At 55.4% G+C, this 23699-nt stretch overlaps 2 protein-coding genes across 2 annotated transcripts; both read left to right on the top strand.

The window, feature by feature from the left end:
* Positions 1–6442: 6442 nt before the first annotated feature.
* On the top strand, positions 6443–11418 carry AQP2 (aquaporin 2). Its single transcript, XM_054590848.1, has 4 exons — positions 6443–6817; positions 9866–10030; positions 10398–10478; positions 11209–11418. The coding sequence occupies exons 1-4, from the start codon at positions 6458–6460 to the stop codon at positions 11416–11418; spliced, it is 816 nt and encodes a 271-aa protein (XP_054446823.1). The 5' UTR covers positions 6443–6457.
* A 7547-nt stretch (positions 11419–18965) lies between these two features.
* On the top strand, positions 18966–22625 carry AQP5 (aquaporin 5). The gene is made up of 4 exons (XM_054590847.1): positions 18966–19461; positions 20504–20668; positions 21082–21165; positions 21942–22625. The coding sequence occupies exons 1-4, from the start codon at positions 19099–19101 to the stop codon at positions 22113–22115; spliced, it is 786 nt and encodes a 261-aa protein (XP_054446822.1). The 5' UTR covers positions 18966–19098; the 3' UTR covers positions 22116–22625.
* The last annotated feature ends 1074 nt before the right edge of the window (positions 22626–23699 follow it).

Below are 23699 nucleotides of genomic sequence, written 5' to 3'. Positions count from 1 at the left end.
GGCTGGGCTGAGATCCAGGAAGATCTTAGCTATTGGACCTGGGGCAAACAGCTCACTCTATGAATATTTTTCTGAGCACCTACTCCATGCCAATCACATGTTGAGTTTGGGGACTACGCAAAGTTGAATTCAATACAGTTCCTGTCCTCAGCGCTTAAGCAAATCATCCAGGGCAGCATGATCTGCATTGTCACGGAGCAGGGTGCTGTGGCGCAGGGGCAGAGGAGGTGGTGGCCAGCTTCACGTCCTCCCGCCTCCCTTACTCTAATCCATAAAATGGGGCTGTTTTGTACTCACTTCGCCACAGAGTTGAGATGACTGGTAGAGAGGAGGGAGCCTAGCTCGGTGCCTCACACAATAGCCGTGCGGGGAGAGGCATGAGGCCAACAGAGGCTGAGGGCTGGGAGGGACAGGAGGGGGCTCCAGGGTGGGAGGAGGGTGAGCATGGTGGCGTGGGAGGAAGAGAGGGACCCTGCCCAGAGAATGAAGAGTCCTGCAGGTCACCCAGTTGCGAGAGCCCTCGGGTGCTAGAGGCAGTTCCTGGGGAGCCAGGGTTCCGCTGCAGCTGCTCTGAGTAGGGAGTCAAACAGGTTTGGGTGACCTTTGCGAGTTAAGTGGTGGCGCGCTGGCCACAGCCCTTCCAGCTTGTTACCACCCTTTCTCTGCTGTGACCCCAGGTTGGCCTGGCGCTGGCATTCACAGCTCCTCTTTCTCCCTATAGGGTGGAGACACCAGCTCTCCAGGGAGGCTGACAAATACTTTCCTCCCTGCCCTCCAGCTCTGCTTCAAGGGTAGGTGGAAGCCCAGGGGGTCATGGGGTCACCAAGTCACTCTCAGCTCTTCGGGGCCTCCAGGTTGGTCAGCCTCCCCTAGATATGATGTCGGGGGAAGCCAGAGACTGGGAGGAGCTCAGTGAAGAGAAGAGCAGTTCGCCCTCCTGCAGCTGGTCTCCCCTCCTGCTAGACTCCACAATGGCTCCCAGTTGCCCTCCTGCAAGGGGGCTTTGTTAATCTGCAGCCTAGGTTTCTCTGTGCAGCAGAGCTACATGGGACCCATCGGTCAGCTTGTCTGACCCTATCCCTTGTGCCCAAGCCCCTCCACAGCTCCCCAGTGCCTGCTCAACCTTTTTTGACCTCCTCCAAGCAACTGGGAACTCACTACTCACAAGGCAGGGTTACAAGAAAGGTGTCCCTGCCTTCACCCCCTTTCTCACACCTAATCCTTTTCAAATGAAGAAAAACTTGTTCTTGACCCCTCCTCACCCACCAGTGCACAAATGCACACTCCCTCTCTCTGCCCAAGCTCTGAGAATCAACTTCTCTCTTGAATCAGGTCTCTGAGGAATGACGTCATGTGGCTGCAACCTGGAGACTGCAGGGCAGGGTGCAGGCAGGCTTGGGGCGGGGGGCAGAGCTCTTGCCTTTGCTCATTTATTCACTTGAAAACGTTTGTTGAGCGCCAATAATGTACCAGACCCTCTGCTAGGCACAGGATGGGGGGCGTGCAATGGTGAGCAAACCCAGATATGGCCCCTGCCCTCTGTTCACAGTCCAGAGGAGGAGGAGCAAGAGGCTGAACAGATAATTACCAGCCTCTGAGTGATACAAAGGGCAAGGCACGCCATTGTTGATGTTCCTGGGAGGAGTGATGTGGAGGCTACAGGAAGCCCTCTCCAATGAGAAAGCAATTTTTAAGCCAGGATTGAAAGTGGTCTTTTTCAAACTGTGAGTAGCAACTCATTAATGAGTCATGAAATCAATTTCACAGTCATGACCTGAATGACATTTTTAGTAAAATAGAATAGAGGGATTTAAAACGTCGCACTTAGGAAATACTGATTTGAGAAATGTTAGTTTTAGTAATATCTCTATCTCTATCTTTCTACCATATAGTGTTTATGGATTAGGATAGTAAATGTATTTCTTCTTGCAGGTTTTGATCAAGAAGGTTTGAGAGTCACTGGCCTGGCGTTTGAGGAAGAATTAATCATGAGAAAATGGTGGTGATACATCTACCAGGCTGAGGACACAACACCTATCACGGCCCAAAGATGAAGCGGGTGGAAGGATGAAGCGCCGAGCCCAAGGCCTGCCCTGTCCTGCGGACCATGGGGAGCTATGGGGGGTTACGTGAGCTCCCACCTTTTTTACCCCTGGACCCCACCGCATGGGTAGGAGGGGGACTGCCAGAAGCTGTCTCTGTGCCCCCAGGAGCCTGGACCTTCAGCCCTCCCTGCCTCCCCCTGGGCCTCGACTGTCAAGACGGCCTGTCCTCCGAGCTGGAGTTGAGAGGATGAAGTCAGCCAGTCACTGGGGGAAATTTCTGGGTCAGACAGACCTGTGTTCATAGCTTGTCTCTGCTGCTTACCAGCCCTGCAGCCTGGGGAAACCTTTATACCCTCTCTGTGCCTCAGCTTCCTCCTGTATAAAACGGGGCTAAGGCAACTCCTCCCCAAAAATCCTCTTGAGGATTTTGTTTGAAACCCAGATGCCCCCCAGCTGGTAGCCCTCTGGGTTCCCCCTTTACTTGAATATAGAATGGGGTTGCAAGATTTAGCAAATAAAAATACAGGACACCCAGTTAAACTTCAATTTCAAATAAATAATTGTTTTCAGTATAAGTATGTCCCACATATTTTACTTATGCTAAAATTTTTATTATCTGAAATTCAAATTTGCCTGGGCGTCCTGTATTTTATCTGGCTACCCTACACAGAAACCCCACGGCTTGCGCTCTGTCCCAGAGCTGCACAGATCTGCCACTGGGCGATGCTTCTCAGGCTTCCGGAGGGGCCTGAGCTCCCGCCCCCACCTGCTGCCTGGCTCTGCTCTCTTCACTCTGTCCCGCCTCACCCGACTGTGGATCCGCCCTGGCCCTTCTCCCTCATCCCCCAGTGCTCCGGCCTCCAGGGTGTGGTGTGTGACCCACTTTTACGAACCTGGTGGGGAGAATGGAGAGCATTTGCAGCCCAGCTCCGAGCAGGAACCGCGCCTTGCATCAGCTGTCAGCCGGCACGGGGCCTGAATTCTGCCACTGTGCTCGCTTGTGCAGCCTCCTCACTGGCCCAGCTCCTCTTCCTGCCTCCACTTTTCCAGGGGCTCAGCCCCCTCCTTCCAGTCACCAGCAGACGTCACCCAAATTCTTATTTTTTGTAGTGTTATTCAGGGTCCTTTAGCATTCTTTCTCACTTCTTTCCCATCTTGATGATTTCAGGAGGTAATATAGGGACTCCCTTTCATGATCCAAAAGTCCTCTTGAAGCCAGACTCCTGGGGTTCTGCTTCCACTTGGCAAAAATTCCTGGAGACCACAGCAGACACCGTCATAAGGAATGGCGCATAGCTACATTCCTGATGGCTCGGGGGTGGTGCTGTGGAGAAGAACCCTGGGGAATCTCAGTCAAAAAGAGATTTAGGGCAGTTGGACTCTGACTGTGAAGAAATTTTAGAACTGCCGTTGACCCTTGAACAACTCAAGGATTAGGGGCACCAACCCCTTGTGCTGTCGAAAATCCATGTATAACTTTCGCTCCTCCAAAACTTAACTACAAATAGCCTAATACTAACCAGAAGCCTTACTGATAACATAAACGGTCAATTAAGACATATTTTTTAGGTTCTATGTTCTATATACTGTATTTTTACAACAAAATGAAGAAAATGTTATCAAGAAAATTATAAGGAAGAGAAATACATTTACAGCAAGTATTGAAAAAAATCCACATAGAAGTGGACCCATGCAGTTTAAACCCCTGTTGTTCAAGGGTCAACTGTACTTTAGCCAATCTATTTGGGCTACAGTTTCCTTTTTTATGCATGCACAAGAGAGATTTTGACTTAAAAACTGATATCTAAATATCTAAATAAATAAATACATCAAAAAGACTTTTTTCAGTAAATACAAAATAAAAATTGGTTTAAAAAAAAGCATTTTCAGGTCATTTTCCTTTACTTGTTTTTTGAAATTGTTTTTATTTGTAATAAAGTACCATCCTAACCATTTTTAAGGGCACAGTTCAGTGGTATTAAGGACATTCATATTGTTGTGCAACCATTACTTCCATCCATCTCCAAAAAAGCGTTTTTGTCATACTCTAATTAGTAGCATCATACAACTGATGGCACCTTGGATCTTATAAAGACACCACACAGTGGTCACTGGAGACAAAATTCGTTAGAACATCATCCCTATACGCCAAGGTTGAGGGTTTGATCTCTGGCCAGGGCACATAAAAGAAACAGCTGATGAATACATAAATAAGTGGGACAACACCTCTCTCTCTCTCTCTTTCTCTCTCTCTCTCTCTCATCGATACATTAAAAAAACAAAATAAAAAACATAGCCGTCCCCTTGGGGGTACTCTACTACCAGCCAGGAAGCAGGAGAACCCTGCGGCTTTGACAGGATCGGCTTCTTTCTCCCTTGGCTCAAAGGCAAAGGGTAAGGACCCCGTCATGACTGACACCCTCCCCTCCTCCTAGACTTGGGCGCAGGCGGCCGGGGTGGAGGGAGGGGTAGCTTCATTCAGGGTGTAGTTGAGCATCCACCTGTGTGTCAGGCACTGGAAATACACCAGAGAACAAACGCCACGAGACTTCCTGATTTTTTTGGAGCTTCCATTCTGTTTAGGTCATTTTCTTCCTTACCCTCCTCCTTCTCTTCCTCCGCCTCCTCATTAACAGGATTCACTCATCCCAGTCTATATTTGGATAATGCATTCTCAATTGCAAAATATTTCCCATCCATTATCTTGCTCCATCCTCAAAACATCTTTGTGGGGTGGGCATGATTACTTCCATTTTCCAAACAAGGAAACTGAGGCTCGGTATGTGACTTGGCAGTGTGGGGCGTGGTTGAGTGCTCTCCAGATCAGGTTCCAGTCCCGGCTCAGCCACTAACTTGTTGGACCACCTTAGATGAGTCACTCTTCTCCCCTCCTCCCTGGGTCTCAATGTCCCCCTGTGATACAACACAAGAGGCTCTGCTCCACAGTCTGCGATCCACCCACGTTTCCATTCCTGGAGCCGTAACTTGCCAGGGGACCTGCCGGTCAGAAGGTAGCGCAGGGTCCAGAAGCTGGTCTTCCTGACTGCACTCTGGCCGGACCCTGGCTCTGCATCCCCAGGAAAGGGAGCAGGGCTGGAGGGATTAAGGAAGAGCAGGGTGTTGGATCTGGGACTCCCAGACCTGAATGCCTCATAGACCCTGGGCTGGAGCAGCATCGACGGCAGGAAGCGGCCTTGCCCCCGGCTGAGCTGAGCGCGCACCAAGGCTGGAGAGCCACTCATCGAGCACCGCAGCCTCCACGCACCTGCACAGCTCACTGCCTCCCAGAAATGTCCTCCCCCAGAGCCCGTGTGGCTCCGAGCTCCAGCGGGTGCCTGGAGTCTGTCACAGCTTCTGTAGCCCTAATGTGAGTTTGGGGAGACTTAGCCTCCCTCCCAAACTATAAATAATACTAATAAGAATAGCTGATATTAATTGATGACTTACTGTGGGCCAGACACTGCTTCGAATACATTATGTACATTATTTCATGTAATCCAAACCCCAATCCAATAAGGTAGGCTTATTATCCCCTTTTCACAGAGACGGACAAGAAGGGGCTCACAAAGATCACTGAGGGGGATGCTGGAACAGGAGCTCGCAGCTGCTTCCGCCACCCCCAGGTCGACCCCGTGGTGCAGGGCCAGGGTCCTGATGCCACTGGAACCACCCCTGGCCTCTAGGCTATGGCAGTTGCTGCTTGGCGGGGGTTCCAGGGAGGAAAGGAAACTTAATGACTTACGACTTATGGGCGATTGACTGCAAGAAAGCAAGTACAGAAGAGACAGAAAAGCTTTATGCCTTGGGAGATTCGTGTCACAAGCCAACCAGTTGTTTTCCATCCCTTTTAACATGAAATAATTGGAGGTCAGAGGGCAGGAAAACTTCTCAGTCACTAGAAAAGGTAGCGTTGACATCCTCTCTCCTGGTCAGCTTTGGATGAAGCGTCGCCCCTGCCTGGGCCAGCAGTTTGAGTCAGAGAGGGGGGCTTTGGCCCAATGGTCTGCAGGATCCCCACTCACAGAGCCGACAGGGGCCGGGGGAGGCCCTGGGGCAACAGCCCTGGGGCGACCGAGGGAACAAACACGGAAAAGCAGGGGACGTCAGTCCTTATCTGGAGCTCATTAATGGGGAACATTGGTCAGCTGTGAAGGCCAAGATGGGATGATAGGCATGTGGTGGGCAGGGGTGGGGAGTCGGAGGGGGGGCCACAAGGGGAGAGGAGGCATTGGTCTAAACTCCACCTCCGACCCACGTGCCCAAATGCTGGACGGAAGGACCCTGTAAATGCCCACGGCCCAGCCTCCCCAGAGCCCCAGAGAGAGAGAGAAAGAGTGGGAGAGAGAGAGGGAGACAGCTGCAAGCCTCTGGCCCCTGAGACAGCTGGACCAGCCCTTGAAAGGCTCCACAGTATGTGGGAGCTCCGGTCCATAGCCTTCTCCAGGGCTGTGTTTGCAGAATTCCTGGCGACACTCCTCTTCGTCTTCTTTGGCCTGGGCTCAGCCCTCAACTGGCCGCAGGCCCTGCCGTCCGTGCTGCAGATCTCCTTGGCCTTCGGCTTGGCTATCGGCACCCTGGTGCAGGCTCTGGGCCACGTCAGCGGGGCCCACATCAACCCTGCCGTGACTGTGGCCTGCCTGGTGGGCTGCCACGTCTCCTTTCTCCGAGCTGCCTTCTATGTGGCTGCCCAGCTGCTGGGGGCCGTGGCAGGAGCGGCCCTGCTCCATGAGATCACACCAGCAAACATCCGAGGGGACCTGGCTATCAACGCAGTGAGTAGCCAGAGCTTCCTCTCTTCCACAGCGCAGATCCTGGGGAGTCCCTTGTAAAGGATAAGATGGGAGGGAACAGATTTGGGTGAGGGACTGCATGGGGGAGAGAGAGACAGGGAGGAGGGCTGCAGGAGTCGGGGAGAGAGGAGCACAGCGCTGGAACTGGGAACACGGCTGCTGCAGGAGAAGCAGGGTGGAAGGAGCAACAGTGCCAGAGCAGAAGCAGACACACACAGGCTGCTGGTACCTTCTGCCCCGAGCCTTGTAGAGGATGCCCGGCATCAAGGTTTCTATCACACTTAATGCCTGCATTCTAGGGAGGACTGGGCTAGAAATCGGCAGACAACAGGGTCCTGAAGTACCCCTGCTTTCCGAGCTGGGGGGAACCTCAGAGTGTGAGTCCTGAGGGTCTTCTAGTAAGGAAGGAGGGCCCACCTTTTCTTCCGCATCCACAGTGTGCAGGCTCATGGTAGGGTTCCTCACGAGCCTCGCATCGACACCTCGCAACAGCCCTGCGAGGCAGGGAAGGGGGTACCCTTTCCTAAGAACATGGAAATTGAGGTTCAGAGAGGGGAAGCGCCAAAGCCAGGCCTCAACCCAGGCTTGACTGCAACACCCACAATCTTTCTTTCGACCTCAGCCATCATCTAAGCTTCTTTTGCAAACAAGGAAACTGAAGCTCAGAGAAGGGCAGTACAGGCCAAAAGTCCTACAGTGTGTCAATACCAGAGAGAGTACCAGAACCCAGGGGAAAGCTGAAGGGGCAATGTCACTCCAGACACTGGGGCTTGTGAGCTAACTGCTGATTTCATGAACAGCAACTTGGGCACCTTGGGTGCTTTGGGAGCTGAGGGTGATGTGCACTCCCACTTGCCGCTAAATACCCCCACCCTCCGCCCTCTTGGATATGTGCAAGGCCTGGGCATGTGAGGGTACGGGTGGGCAGGGATGGTCTCTGTCCCCTCCGCAGACCCTCACTCCAACGCCCATCCCACGTCCAGTCAGCAAGGGCCTCTTTCATGCCTCAGTTTCTCGCATTTCTCAGCCTGCCCTGTTCCCGGGCTACCAGGGAAGCGCTCTGACGTCTCTGGCGAGTCCTACACAGTCTCTGAGGCTGCCCCCTTCTCTGCACGGTTGGTCCTTGCTCTAAAGGAGGGGCAGGGGTATCGCAACTGGGGAACTTCTCTCTTCCTCCAAATGGAAAGTGTGATAAGGCTGGGGACTCTGGGCTGAGGAAAGGCTAGAGTGACTGGGACAGGGGGCAGACTGAGGAGTGTGACCACTTCCATTGAGAACAAAGTTAGTTCAGTTGGCAGCAAGGAGAGGTTCAGAAAGAGTGAAAGAGGAACTTCCTGAGAGCACAGTCGAGAAAGTCTCAGAATGTGATGGGGGAATCTCGTCTAAGAGCAGGACCATGGGACTGCTCAGGGGACATGGGGACGCTCAGTCCTGCTCCTCCATCATGTCACAGTTGAGTGGAGCCGCAGAATAGGAGGTTCCCCCAAGTTATTGCTCAGCATTTACTATATTGAGTAACTGAGGAGAACCCTGCCTGGCTAGATGGGGGCAGCAGAGGGGCTGAATTACCCTGCGGTTTGAGGGAGCCAGGTGACTTTAATGTTGTCCCGGGAGTCCTCTGGGGTCCCTGGAAAGGCCAGCCTGGCCGCCAGAAAGTTACCATTGACGTGCACCTGCCCGGTGGCGGACATCACCTCATTCGTGGGGTAACGCTGTGCGGTGAGCTCTGCGGTCCCTCCACCCTGAGTGGCACATTGAGGCTCAGCATCCAACTGATTCAAATCACAGAACCAGTAAGTGTCAGCGCCTCGAAATGGACCCAGAGCTGACACCAAACCCACGCCCACACTGCCTCTCTTAGGGCAGCCATTTACCAGCGGGAACGGGGCTGGGGCTCTGCCCTTGTCATTTCCAGTCCTCACACAGAATTGTGTCATCCTCATTTTACAGAAGAACAAACGGAGGCTGAAGTAAGGAAGGGCCCATGGTCGGCCAGAGGCCTCCAAAGTATCTGCCTTCAAAGCTCTTTTCATTGCTCCCACTAGAGGCTCTGACTTGGGATCACAGAGGATGGAGGTTAGACCCCAGAGAGATCCAAGAGCGACAGCTCAATGGCTAGGACCCGGGGGTTGGGGTTCAGGGCCTGAAGAAGCAGCGTGGGAGGTGAGAGCTGTCACAGCTCCACCCGGTTCAGTGCCCAGCCCCAGAGGGCAGGGTGTAGGGCACAGGATGACAAAACCCAGAGAGAAACCCAGGGCTGGGTGTGGCCCAGTTATGAAATTACCTCTTTGTTTAGCTCCGAGTTCTCCCACTACCCAAAGCAGGGTCTGCTGGGATCATGGGCACCCCGCATGGGTATGGAGGCATGGCGACGGAGGGCTCCAGCACCCCAGCGGCCCCACCCCGACCTCCACGGGACATGCAGGGAGCAAGTCCATAGGGCAAAATTGAGGCCTGAAACACAGTGGGGAGCAAGCAAAGGTTAGAGGAAAGAATCATAGGCTGGACTTGTGGGGGAAGGGAACATACTAGGAGCATCCCCAGACCCAAGTCCCTAGACCGTGTTCCTGGGAGCCCTTTGACTACAAAAAGAAAGACAGTAAGCTTTTGTTACACCAATACCTTATGGCCTAGGGAGAGAGGAAGGCCTTCCTGTTACCTGGTCTAAAGCTTCCTGCTGTATTCAAAGCCTCTTCCCTTCTTGCTCTTCAAAAAACAAATTCTGGACTCAGCATCCTTTTTTGCTCACATTGTAGGTACACAACCCCAGCCCCCAAATCTAATGAGCTATGGAGCCATTTTTCCTACCTCTGGGTGGGGAACCATAGGTAGTCTTGGGATCCATCCCTCTGCCTTTGGGCCACGGGCCCAGGAAGAAGCCATCAGAGTTTGGACTACGGTGGCTGGTGAGCGCAGGTGTTCTGGCTCCCAGCCAGTCCAGAAGCCTCTCTGGAGTCTTGACTGCAGGTGGGCAGGAAGACGGAGCCGGTGCAAGGAGTATGCTTATGTTTCCCCCGCCTCTGTCCCCAGCTTCACAACAATGCAACAGCTGGCCAGGCCGTGACTGTGGAGCTTTTCCTGACCCTGCAGCTGGTGCTCTGCATCTTTGCCTCTACAGATGAACGTCGTGGAGACAACGTGGGCACCCCTGCCCTATCCATTGGCCTCTCTGTGGCCCTGGGCCACTTCCTTGGGGTAAGTCATGGCCACTGGTTCCAGACTCCCTGGACACACAGACTTTTCCCCAAAGAAACAGACCCACAGACGCACTCTAGAGACAGATGCACAGAATCCTCCAAAATGGCAGACACAAAGACCCGCAGAAGGACAGGTACAGGCTCCCACGAGGGACATGCTCCAGAGGGTTGGACTGTCAGACACCCCAAACAGACAGATTACACACCAGGCGCAGAGGAATACGGAGCCCTGTAAATCTAACATGAACTCAGTTGTCAGCAGCATGGACTTCCTTTAGGTTGAGGTCAAGCACTGGTGAGGGGAGCAAGGACTCCCTGTCCAGGCCTCACCTCCCTTCTCCCCCTGACCCTGACTCCCACTGTAGATCTACTACACTGGCTGCTCCATGAACCCTGCACGCTCCCTGGCACCAGCTGTTGTCACCGGCAAATTCGATGATCACTGGGTAAGGCTGAAACCTCCCTGCTTGTCCTCCCCTCCCCCAGAAAACCAGCTCAGCTAGGGCTGGAACAGAGTGGGGCGGGGGCTCAGCCAACGCTCCACACTCTTCTCCCTGAGTCCCTGAGGGGCCTTGGGTTCCACCCTACAGGTTTGATGCTGAAAGACTGTTTCCACATCTGTAGGTGAGGACAATGGCAATTCTGCATCACTGGCTTTGGGGAAGGATTAAGTGAGGTTACAGGTGTAAAAACGGTCTTTCAATGCCTTACAACTCCATAAATGGTAATATTTATGCTAGCTAACACACATATTTTTACTTAGCACTTATCTAGTACTTAGTACCTGCCAGGCCTTATTCTAAGTGCTTTACAAATATTAATTCATTTAGTTTTCAGAACAAACCCCAGGCAGTCAATACTACTGTAATGAAGGGAAACAGGCAGAGAGTAAATAACTTGCCTAAGCTCACCCAGGCTGCCCTCTTAAAAATTCGCAGTCTTCACCCCCAACTCACAAGCCTTCCCCAACAGCCTATGTTGTCATTTCTAATCACCTGACAGGCATTGTATAAGCGTGTGAGGCCCTGTCCCCACACGAGGTGAGGCGGGTCCCACGGCCCCACGCTCGCGGGGAGCGCGGCACCGCGCGCGCGGTCCCCGCCCCGCCAGGTCACCGCACCGCACCCGCCGCCTGGGCCCCGCGCCCCGAGCCAGCTGCCTTCCCGCTCCCCGCAGGTCTTCTGGATCGGACCCCTGGTCGGCGCCATCTTGGGCTCCCTTCTCTACAACTACGTCCTGTTCCCGCCCTCTAAGAGCCTGTCGGAGCGCCTGGCGGTGCTGAAGGGGCTGGAGCCAGACACCGACTGGGAGGAGCGCGAGGTGCGGCGGCGGCAGTCGGTGGAGCTGCACTCGCCGCAGAGCCTCCCTCGGGGCAGCAAGGCCTAAGCGCCCCCCGGCCCAGCCCCGACGGCCGGCCTCAGGCCCCGGGGAGCTCGGAACGGACCCTGCGGGCCCAGGTTGTGCCCGAGCTCCGGGGGCACCCCATGCCGCCCGGCCCGAAGCAGAAGGGCCTGCTCCCCCGACTCCCCTCCCCGGGCCGAAGTTGGCCCCCAGTGCAAAGTAGCTGCTTCCAGGATGTGCACAGCCTGGCCAGGGTTGCGGGGCTAGTGGTGAGCCTGGCAGACCCTTGTCCAGAAGCTGCAGGCTGGAGAGTAGCGGACCCTCTGGCCTCTCGCAGGGAGCTGGGGACTTTTGGACCAAGCTGGAGAAGGAGGGCGGATGAGCAGCAGAGGAAGATTCTGGAGAGCCTGTCCCTAGGAGTGGGTCGAGTTGTGGGGAGAAGTATACAGACCCCGCCTTGGAGGGGTCCTGGGAGCGGGTTTTTACAAGTGTGCAAATGTGTGTCCATTCCCAAGTGCCTCTCTGTCCGCAGCTGCAGGGTTGTGTGTGCTTCTGCGTGGGAACAGGTGTGCCTGTGTTGGTGTAAGCGTGGACTGGCTGGTGACCTCTCACTTTCCCCTTAACCCCGCCCTCCCCCACTGCAATAAATCCTTGTCCTCTGCCATGGATGAGTCCTTGCCCGCGATCACCCTCAGGAGCTCTAAGAGCGTGTGCTCCCCTGGGGAAGGGAAGGGTCTGGAGGCCACTTAGAGAAGACTGAAGGCAAGGACCTGATTTCCCTACTCTGCCCCTCTTGGAAAATTCCCCGAAGCTGCAGCATTGGGCCGATAGATTTGTCAGGGCCCAGTGCTAGAGGCAGAGAGGTATCAAGTAGAGACTGCCCTCCCCCCACCCCCCAGAAGTGGCCTCTGGAAGAAGGGAAAATGGGGCAGCCAAGGGCCTTCTTTCGGCCCTCAGGGAGGCTCTCTCCAAAGGAGGAAGCAGGTATATGTGTGTGTGCATGCCCAACGTGTGTGTGCAGGCGACCCCCATCTCCAGGGGGGCTCCAGGCCTAGAGATTAGCCTCCCACTGTGACAAAACAAAAGCTCTTTGTGGGTCCCTGGCTTTTGTCTTGGGAGAGGGGGAGATTTGCAACTAGACACTACTTGAAAGGAGACACTCCATTTCGCAAATGAGCCCTCTCACCGAGCACACACCTATGGCTGGCTGAGCAAGGCACTTAGGCACGCAGCTGCAGGCACCAGGCAACACCCCTCCGTCACCCACCCCACCGCAGGCCCCCCTCCCCAGGCGCTAGCTTCCCCCCCCTGGAGCCTCTCCTCCCCTCCCTCCTTCCTCCTCAGCCCTGTGCTCCCTCCCTTCCAGCCCCCACCACAGGACAGTTACTGTGGCCAGAGCAGCCCAGCGCTCTAGGACCAGAGAAGGGAAATGACTTGTCCAGGCAGAGGCAGGTCTGTGTCTAGAGCCTGTGCTTCTCAATTTCCAGGCCAGTGCATTGGTTGTCAAATGAGATTAACTGGGATTAAGTGAGATGAAGCATGTAAAGATGCTGTGTGAACTGTAATTCCTCATACCATTATAACCCGTTGTTGAAGTCATTTCATTATATCTGCTTCCTGGGGCTAGAATGAAGAAGGTGCCTGACCCTCTGCCTCTTTTACCACTGTTAGGTGGTAGTCAGAGCAAAGGAGGGCACTGGGACCCCAAGGTACAGGCAGAAGGACATGGGCTTGGGTCTGGCCCCTTCCTGGTCCAGCCTCTTAACCTCTCCTCACATGAGAGGTTCTCTCCTTTCTTTCCTCCCACCACCCACACCTTCCACTCCCTCCTGTCTCTCCAGCCTGCTGCATCGCTAACCTAAGAATCACCCTTGAGCCCCCTCTGCATGCTCTCTGCTGCCTGCGTGGGCTTTTCTCTGTATCTGCACCGAGCACCCACCGTGCACTGGCGTCTCCAGCCCCTTCCTGCCCTCCTCTCTCTTCAGAGATGGACTGAGTATGAGGACCAGTTCTGTTAATGTGCCCGCCTCTGCATCTGTCTTATTTGTCTCCCTTTGGGGTCAGAAAGAAAGGTTGCCCTGGGTCTTACGTGCTATCGAGATGGCGGGATGGGTCAAGTCAGAGACCAAAGTTACCTCCAGGACAGTACTCCTCGTAGCTGAACGGCCTCGCTCTGGAAGTTCAAAGACAGCAGGGCACTGAGCTGTGAGCCAAACCTGGACATGTCTCAGGCACCTCATCCCCATCATCCCCACCACACCTCACCCCAACAGATCCCTTTAGAAGTTGCCAAGAATTTCTATGTTCCACTTCCTGGATTTCATCTCCCCCAGAACTAAATGTGAGATCCCCCCATTTAGCCCTGATTGCCCAGATTGGGGTCACTAAGGTCAGAGGTCAAAGCAGGATTCAAAATAATGGGAGTGGAGGGAACTGACACCTGTTGAGCATCTCTTGTGTCCCAGCTTCTGTGCTAGGTGCTGGGTACTTAACCCTCCTAAAACTTCAGGCAGGTTAGGGAAGGACAACGGCCCCCTTATCCCAACCCTGTGAGACAGGCAGAGCAAATACAGTCATGTGCCGCATAACGACATTCAGGTTAACAACTCACCACATACACGATGGTGGTCCCATAATAGTATAATGAAGCTGAAAATGCCTATCATCTAGTGACAGTTGTAGCCGCGGTAACATCCTAACATCATTACGCCACAGCACGACACATTGCTCCCACCTTTGCGGTGGTGCCGGGTAAGCAAACCTACTGCGCTGCCTGTTGCATAAATGTATTCCACATACCACTACTGGGTGTATGCCCTCTGGGTCTGTGTAAGTGTACTCTATGATGTGCACACAAAGACAAAATAGCCCATTGTTAAGTGGCATATAACTATACTGTTCTTCCCCTTTTATAAATTAATCAACTGAAGCTAAGAAACTGGTCGAAAGTCATACAGCTCTACGTAGTGTAGACAAGACTTGAACTGAGATTTTTTTATTTGAAACCCGTGATCTTTCCTCTCAAAAGTCAGAGGAGACTAGGTGTGGCCTGAGGCAATTCCTCAGCCCCTGTGGGAAGCCCTTGGCGGAAGCGGACAACGGAGCCAGTGCAGCCCAGCTCAGCCCAGCCCAGCCCCCCGACTTGTGGTGGACGCAGGGCCTTGGGGATGGCTGGGGCAGGGCAGGAAGAAAATGACAAGGAACATTGGGATGGTTTCTGCCCTTGGAGAGCACCCAGTCTGGAGGAGGATGGAAGTCAGATACACCCCAAACCAGACAGAGGCCAGGCAGCAGAGAGGCAGGTGGATAGGACCCCAGGCTACGGGCAGAGAAGGCTCTGAGCTGAGGGGAGGAAGTAGTGGACCCTCGGGTCCCAGCAGCATCGCTTTCCACAGTCCCACTTTGTGCCAGAAAAGACTTTGCAACTACAAATGCTGTTTTGATGTTGTTTTGTGTCTTTCAGGCTGTGATTCTGTATATATGCAGTGCCTCCCAGCTAGACTGTAAGCCCTTTGTGGGCAGGGCTCCTTCCAGGTCTTGGATGGCATTCTCCTGTCTACCTTCCCTTATCTGTCTTGTCTAGTAAAGTAAGTGCTCTGCGTATAGTGAGCTCAATAAATGATCATTTGCCAATTAAGCACTGTTTCTTCCACAATTAGAAATGGGCAATACAGTCCAAAGTGCCAGAAGACAGACTGGCATGTCCTGAGCTCCCCGCAGCTGCTGTTAGGAATGGTGCAGAGGGGATTTCAATGCTCAACTACTTGGTGGCAAATTCCCACTGCCAACCTGGCCAGATGGGCATCCTGGCCTTTGTGACCCATGGAGAGGACACCAAGACATGGGCAGGCCATGTGGCCTGCAGACGGAGCAAAGAACAGCCCCTTCTGGTCCCCTTGTGCTGGCTGTAGCGCATGTTGGGAAATCAGGTCGGGGACCTCCAGGACCTAGGACAACACTTAACACTCAACTTGTCCAAAATTGACAGCCTGCTCTTCTCTCCAAGCCTGTCCTTCCACAACCCTTCCATCTCAACTGATAACAGCTCCATTTTTCCAGCTGCTCTGGCCAAAAAGCTCATTGTCCTTGACTCCTCGTTCCCTCCTGCCGTGTGAACTCCCTCAGAGAATCCTGTCAGTTCTTTCACAGGGGATCCAGGATCTAATCACCCCCCCTGCCGGTCCAGGCCACCACCCTCTGCCCCTCCCTGGGTAGGGCCCTATCAGTCTCCCCCACGTGCATCCCTGCCCCTCCAGTCTCCTTTCAACTCCTCAGCGGAGGGGTCGTGTTAATAACTTTGTCAGACCAAGCCAGCCCTCGGCTCAGTGTCTTCCTCCATCTCTCAAGGGAAGCCTGGAGTCCTTCTGCCGGTGCACAGGTCTGCCCACCTCCGCCACCTCTGTCCTTATCTCCTAAGCCCTCCCTTGCTCCCTCTGCTCCAGCAGCACTGGCAGCTCCCTCCATCTGGAATGTTCTTCCCCCAGATATATGCATGGTTCTCTCCCTCCCCTCTTTCAAGTCTTTGCTTAGATGTCACCCTCTCATTAAGACCTACACTGACACCCTTTTAAAATGTCAAAGAAACTCAACTCCTCTTACAGCACATATCCTATTTTTCCATAGCACTTACCAGATTCTATTGTCCTATATAATCTACATATGTCCATTATTTGTTGTCTGTCTTTTACTAGAATATTAGCTCCACAAGGCAAAGATGTTGTCTGCTAGCTCATAGCTATATCCCCAGTGCCTGGCACATAATAAGTGCTCAATAACTCTTTGCACAATGATATGTGGAGCCCTGCGGGCATCAGCTCTTGCCAGTTACCCCACCATTTCTCCCCCCAGCCTTCCCAGGGAGTGCAGGGACCCCTATGTAAGGAAAGGAAGGAAGGAGCCCTCTCTGAGAGATTCTAACTCTTCCTGCCACCAGTGGGGAGACCCATCTCCCAGCCCAGAAAGGTCCCAGGGAAGCACTCCTCTGGAGTTGGCAGGGCAAGGCCCAAGAGCTCAGAGAAAAAGACAATTCCAGGACATAGGAGCTCCAGTAGTTTCTTGTGACCACCTGGGAACAGAGTGACCCCGGTAGAGAGTTGGAAGAGATGGAAGGATTTCAAGCACAGGCCTAGGAAATGTAACCAACGGCCCTGTCTGAGCAATCTTGACAAACCAGATCTCCTTCTTCAGCCATACCAGGTCCATTCTTGGTGACATTGTGGGTTGCCTTTCAGGTCCCTGGGGTCCCTGGACCTCCGAGTCTGGCTTCCTTATAGTTAGCTCAGCATTGAATCACACAGTGGAGGCCAAAGACCTTGGTTAGATGTAAAGGATTGGGTCCAAATCCTCAAACAGGAGCTTCCCCTGGCAGCCCAGCCTCCCGTGAGCACCTCAGAGCCCTTCCCATTCCAAGACGATGGAGTTCGAGGCCTGTGGATTCATGAAGACAGTGCCCAGAGATAAGAAAGAAGGCAGAAGGGTGCACACTGGAGGCAAGTTCCGGCCATGCTCTGCCAGGAGCAGGGCCCCAGGGCCCACGGTGGAAAGGAATAGGCAGCGCTCTCGCCTTAAGAGGAGAGGCGAGGGGAGGAGCAGCACCAGCAGGAAACGCTGAACGGAGGAAGAACAATAGCAGGGGTTCTTTGGTCCTTGTTTTCTTTGGCCTCATAGCTGCCCCTGAGCCCAGAGCCTACTCCTCCAGGTCCTTGGCTTTCCTCCAGCCCTTCCCCTTATCCCCTGATGGACTGATAGAGGAGCACCTGTTCTTTCTCTCTGCCTCACGCTCCACCTTAGCTCCACACAGAGCCTTCAGGCGTTTTTTAATTATAGTTACGACATGAGGAAACTTTACTGAGGCTTACTCTGTGCGAAGTGCTTCCCAAGGACACACCGTGGTGGGGTGGGGTGGGGTGGGGGAGGGGAGATCTGCCTGCAGCTCCTCTCCTGAGATCCTGGGGGTAATTCCCTGCCCCTCCCCCAAGCCCTGGAGGGCCCTCCAGCCTCATTCCCCACATGCCAGACCTGGAGATAAGCAGCGGGTGGGGGGGGGGGGGAGGGATGGTGGGGAGCAGCTGGAAGCTCAGAGAGAAAGGGCAAGGACAGGAGGAGGGACGGGTGGCAGGGAACAGGAAGAAAGTGCCACCCCCGATCCAGGGATGGGAGGACCTAACCTTAGGGGCACTAAAAGGACCACAAGTAAGAGAGACAGACGTGGATATGAGGTAGAGACAGAGGGAAACAAACAAACGAAAATGCCCCAGAAATTAAGAGGCAGAGGAAAAGTGAAATAGAGAGGATAGAGAGAGTAAGAGAGACTAAGGCTAAGACTGTAAAAGGAAGGAGAGAAAACAGAAAAGGAAAGGAGAAGGAGAGGGAGAGCCTAAGAGAAAGAGAAAGAGAGAGAAATTGGGGGCGGGGCGGGGGGGAGACAACTGAAAAGAGAGGCAGGGCCTGGAGAAACAGACTGAAGGAGAAAGCCAGGGAGAGGTAGAGATGCGAGAAGGAGAGAAATCAGGACTGAGAGTTTGAAGGACAGGGACCGGAAAGAGACTGAGAGACGCGGGTGAGAGCAGAAGTTGGAGGAGAAGGGAAACCTAAGATCTAGAGTGGGGAGCTTCCGAAGGGAGGTGGGAGGGGCCAAGACCTGGCTCGGGAGGTCAGTGGTGCCCTGCACCCTCCCCGCACCCCACTGGGACCCCCCAGTCCTAGAGCCTCTTCCCTGACCTAAAACAAAACCGAGCCTAGCCGTGCCCTCAACGGTCCCGAGTACAAAGTGAGCGCCCGGCCCGCACCTCCCTTGGGGACCCGCTGAGGTCCCCAAGAGGGCCGTGCTGGAGGGATTGGGACGGTCGCCGAGCAGAGGGCGCCTGCTGGGGTCCACTGCCTCCCCCAGGGCTGTGCAGCCGCTCCTGGGGGTCCGGGATGACCAGGCGCAGGGCAGGCTGGCACGGTGCCGCTTTTCCCAAAACGCCCGCACTCCAACCCCAGGGGCCCTTCCGGCCCGCGCCAGGGAGAGGCGCACGGCGGCCGGACCGCCCAGCCGGACCGCCCGGCCCGGCCGCCCGCCCCCGCCACCGGGCGGCAGGGAGCTGAGAGGCGCTGTCCTCAGGGAATCGCATCACTCCAGCCCCGCTGGAGGTGAGGCTGGATAAGGATGCCCGGGTCGCAGGAGGAAAAGGAGGGGCTGGACCCAGGGCCCGAAGAGGAGAAAAGGGGAAGGCCAAGGCCGGAGATAAAAGCCCGAGGTCGGTAGGACTGGAGACCCCGGCCCGGCCCGGCCCAAGCAAAGTCTCCCCGGGAGCCCGGGACAAACCGCGCGGAGCTGAGCGTGGAAGCCTCCTGGAGCGCACCATGCACAGGCCCCCGGCCGCGGGGCCGGTCTGCACCGCCGCCTGGGTCATGTGGCCCGGGCAGGTCGCACACTGCCCCTGCGGTAGAACTCGCGGGGGCCGGGGCAGTGTCGAGCCCAGGACGGCCGCAAAGTTCCCTCCCTGCGCGAAGTGCTGGCTCCGGAGCGCGGGAGCCGCCCACTGCCCCCCCGCGCTGGCCCCGCTTAGGGGCGCCCGCCCTCTATATAGCGCACCCCTGCAGGGCCCGTGCCAGGCCGCTAGCCGCGCTGAGGTCCCCGGAGAGCTCGCCGCCCCAGGGAGCCAGTCCCCCGCCCCCAGTAGCGCCGCCGCCGCCGCCCCGACAGGCTCTCCCCGCTGCCGCTCGGCCCCCACCGCCACCATGAAGAAGGAGGTGTGCTCCGTGGCCTTCGTCAAGGCCGTGTTCACCGAGTTCCTGGCCACCCTCATCTTCGTCTTCTTCGGTCTCGGCTCGGCCCTCGGGTGGTCGTCAGAGTCGTCCAATGTCCTTCAGATCTCACTGGCCTTTGGCCTGGCCATAGGCACCCTGGCCCAGGCCCTGGGGCCCGTGAGCGGCGGCCACATCAACCCTGCCATCACCCTGGCCCTCTTAGTGGGCAACCAAATCTCGCTCCTCCGGGCTGTCTTCTACGTGGTGGCCCAGCTGGTGGGCGCCGTTGCTGGGGCAGGCATCCTCTATGGGCTGGCACCAGACAGTGCGCGCGGCAGCCTGGCCATCAACGAGGTGAGTGCCCACGGGCGTCGGGGTGCAGCAGAGCCCCTGGGTGGGCTCGGGACCAGGCCCCTACACTCCATTTCAAGAATAGGCGCCACTGAGTGGGCCAGAACACACCCTTGCAGGAAAGGTGGCAGCCTCCCAAGGCCAGGGAGAAGAATCGCCGGGCGGCTGCGGGTCCCTGCTGCTCGGCCTCCCTGGTTCATGCCCACCTCCTCTGCCTGCTCCCTTCCTGCCGCCCCTTTCTGACCTCCCTCCTGGTGCCTACTGCCCCTCCTTTCTTGCTGGAAACTTCTGCTTTTTCTCCTGCCTCATCCCTGAGTTCTGCCTTCCTCTTGGGTCTCTCATGGCTCCTGCCTGTCCCTCAGTGGAGGGCCATGGAAGGGTTTGGGAGAGATGAGTTGTAATCTTGGCTTCTGCTGACCCTAGCCTCTCTGGGTCTCATTTTTCTCAGTTATTACATGGGGATGGCCATCACCTACCACAGCAGGTGTCAAGGGATCCCGTTTAGAGACCATGCATGTGAACCTCTTATTTTGTTCCTGCTCCTGGCCTCCCGCTGCCTCCCCCTCCCACAGCCCCAGATTCAGCCCCCATCTCGCATGCAAACTGGGTTCATTAATCAAACACAGAGGAGGATTTTCTCGGCCATTGTCAAGCCGTGAGTCAGCTGCACCGGAGAGACGGGTTTGAGGTTGGCACTGGCAGCAGGTCAGGCACGGGCAGGGGGGTGGGCTGGGGTGCAGCAGACAAACTGGGCAGCTGCCCACGGGAGGGAGGGTAAATGCCAACTTGTGGGGGTTGGGGACTGGGCAGAACTGTGGACAGGACTGTGTCCAGAAGAAGCTCCCCTGACATCACCCTTTGGCCACAGACCTGCACTCGAAGTTTTGCACGCACTGTGAAGTATGTAGTCTCTTTGGCAGATGTCCTCTCTGACTTGACGCGCACTGGGCTGTAGGTGTCCTTGGACGCTCTAAACCCAACTCCCCAAGGCCCTGGCCATAGAGCCAGAGGAAGACTGGGGTCCTAAACCACCCTCCCCTTGCAGCTCAAAAACAATGTGATGCCGGGCCAGGCCGTGGTGGTGGAGATGATTCTGACCTTCCAGCTGGCGCTCTGCGTCTTCTCCTCTACCGACTCCCGCCGCACCAGCCCTGTAGGCTCCCCAGCCCTGTCCATTGGCCTGTCTGTCACACTGGGCCACCTTGTCGGGGTGAGCAGAGCTGCCACGTGGCGGGGGCTGTGGAGAGCTCCTCAGGGCAAATAATAGGGGTGCAGAGAAGTACCTCTCCAGACCAATGAGCCCAGCAGTCTGGGCCTGGGATGGGGCTGCTGTTCTCTGCCCCAGATTTAAGAGCCCCCACAAACCTTCTCTAGTCTGAGGAAAGATGGGAATAAGTGGGAGTTGGGGTAGGGGCTGGAAGCCAAGCCCACGTTCAAGACAGAGAAGAGAGGAGGGGTGCATAGGAACCTGTGGAAGGAGAGGTCACCAGCCTAGCTATTAGGAGACTTGAGCTGGAGATCTGACTGAGCCCCTGAACTGGTGGGTGACCCTGGGCAATTTAGGGGCCCTGTGGGAATAGATATGTACTTTGCTTTCCTTACGGCCTCCCTCTCTCTGTCCAGATCTATTTCACCGGCTGCTCCATGAACCCAGCCCGTTCCTTCGGCCCCGCAGTGGTCACGAAGCGGTTCAACTCTACACACTGGGTGAGTCTGGGCCTCCTGTGGATCCCTGGCAATGGGAACCTGGACTTTCTGGGTGTTGTGGGCCCAGAGCTGGAGGGTGGGCCCGGGGAGCAGTGGCTGGAGAGAGAAAGGGACTCAGTAGGGAATAGGATGTAGCCAGAACACTGGCCTAAGCCCCTGGGGACAAGGAGTCCCTGGTTGGGGGGTTTGGGGGGACTATGTGTGTCTGTCCCTCTAGGTAAAGGAGGGCTTCTCTACCTCTAGGCTGATCTCCTCTGAGTTTTTTTTCTGTGCTTCTGAGAGTCTATATGTCTGTCCTCCCTGATGTTTTATTTATCTGCCCCTGTTGAAGGGTTGGAACAGTCTTCCTTCCTATGAGTCTGTCCCTCTGCACAATCTGAAACTTCCTTTGAGAATTCATGGTCTCCCTCCAGAATTTGTCTCTATCGCCACATGGAAGGGAGAGGAGTTCTGTCCATCCCTCTGGGGATCTATATGTCTATTCCCTCTAAAGGTTCATTTGTCTCTCTTTAGGGTGGGGTGGGAGGGGCCCTGGCCCTCTGGGGATCTGTCTCTAAGAATGTGGGTGTCTGTGGTCCATGTCCTTGTCACTGGGGAGTGGGGTGTCAGTATATTTGTCCCTGAGCAGGGAGGAAATCTTTCCTTCTGGAGATCTGGAAGTCGTCTCCTCTGGGGGTCCTCTGGGGGTCCGTGAGTCTGTCCCCTGGCGGGGGGGCGGGGCTGTTGGTCTCTGAGGCCTGGGGCTCATTCCTCTGACACTGTCCTGTCTCCACCAGGTATTCTGGGTGGGGCCCATTGTGGGGGCTGTTGTGGCTGCCATCCTCTACTTCTACCTGCTCTTCCCCAACTGCCTGAGCCTGAGTGAGCGTGTGGCCGTTGTCAAGGGCACGTACGAGCCTGAGGAGGACTGGGAGGAGCGGAAGAAGACCATAGAGCTGACTGCCCACTGACCAGCATCACACAGGGACCAGTCCCTCAGCCCCTGAACTACAGGGGAATAAAAAACATGACAGCAAAGCTTCCTTTCCCCGCAGCGGGGTCCTCTGGGCTAGGGAGGAGGTACTGGCTCACCAGGCTGCAGTTAGAAATGGGAACAGGAACCCATGATGGGACTCTTGGGGCGGGGCCAGAGGCTGGGATCTGATGGGGAAGGGGGTCTCTCGGGGACAAGGAAGGCTGCTGCCATAAGGTCAGACCTCAGAGATTGTGAACACAGCACCAAGCACACAGGCTGCTCCAGGGGCAGGCCTGGAAGGGGCAGCCTATATTCCTCACCCCCCGCTCTCCCCAGCTCCTCCCAAGGAGCCAGAGGGATCCCAGCCCCTAGGATGGCAGAGGCTGACCCTCCCCAAGCTCCTTAGGAGGGAGGGAGACTGGTTCATTAAATGCTGCCTTATTTATTTCTGCTTAAACATGCATGGGTTAGAGCTGCTGGCATTTGGAATGGGGGCTTCCCAATAAACCATTGACATACATGATCTGCCTCATGTCTCCCTATAAGCCTCTCCTCAGGACACTCTGGCCTGTCGCCTCTTCTCTTCATTATCCCACACCCTGCCCCATGGGCTCCTCAGTCCTCTGTGGAAAGAGAGGGAAGCTGAGGCCAGGGGAGGCCTAGAGTCAAATGGGGGAGGGGTGGAGAGCAAGATATGGGGTGGGGAGAGAGAGAGAGGATACCAAATACAGAAATAGAGCTTGGAGGTCAGCAGGAGGCAGTGGGGAGCAGAGGAGGCATCCTCTTCACTTAGCCTCCCACCTGCGCACCCCTCCCGCTTCAGCTATGTCAAGTCTGTCACTTGAGGAGGGTGTGCCACGCAGGGTGGCGAAGCGAACAACCCTCCAGCCCCTTGAGATGCCAAGAGGTTGACCGGCCAGGTCTGTCATCGGGGAGGAGGCACAGCCCTGGACTCCCCTCTCTACACTTCAGTGTTCCGAAAAGGAGCCGTGTTGGGAGCCGGTGCTCAGCGAGAGCAGCAGCCCCCTGCCCCCACCACATTCCCCCAGAAGCAGCACCTGGCCCAGCCCTTTCGTGGTCTCCCCTGCCTGGCAGGCCGGTGTCCCCACTGCCTTCCCCTCTGGGCCCACAGCTCTGCCCTCGCTGGCTCTTGTCCCTTGGCCACTGACACTCCTTAGGAAACCTCTTTAACTCACCAAGGCTCCTTCTCATAAGCTATAAAATGAGGATGAAAACTGCTTCCCTCACAGGGTTGTTGTGGGAGTCAGGTGAGATGAGGGAGTGAGATTCCTAGGACATGTCTGCTCTCTGTGGGGAAAAGGGCGGGATGCAGATGAGAGGCTCGGTACACAGCCCTGCATCATAGTTAAGGAGTCTGCCTTGGGGTCCAAGTCTTGAGGCGCAACTTTGGGTAACATAAGCTCTCTGAGTTTTAATTACCTCATCCATAAAATGGGGCTACTTGTGCTCTGAGCAGTTGTGAGGATAAAATGAGACAACGGATTGAAATAAAACTCTTGTTCAAACAGGGCCAGGCACTTCAGAGTGAACGCTCAATAAACAAGTGTGAAAACAAACC

This window comes from Pteronotus mesoamericanus, unplaced genomic scaffold, assembly GCF_021234165.1.
Source record: "Pteronotus mesoamericanus isolate MK-2021 breed Mesoamerican mustached bat unplaced genomic scaffold, CSHL_Meso_final scaffold_21, whole genome shotgun sequence".
NCBI lineage: Eukaryota > Metazoa > Chordata > Mammalia > Chiroptera > Mormoopidae > Pteronotus > Pteronotus mesoamericanus.
This window is presented reverse-complemented; position numbering and strand designations above follow the sequence as displayed.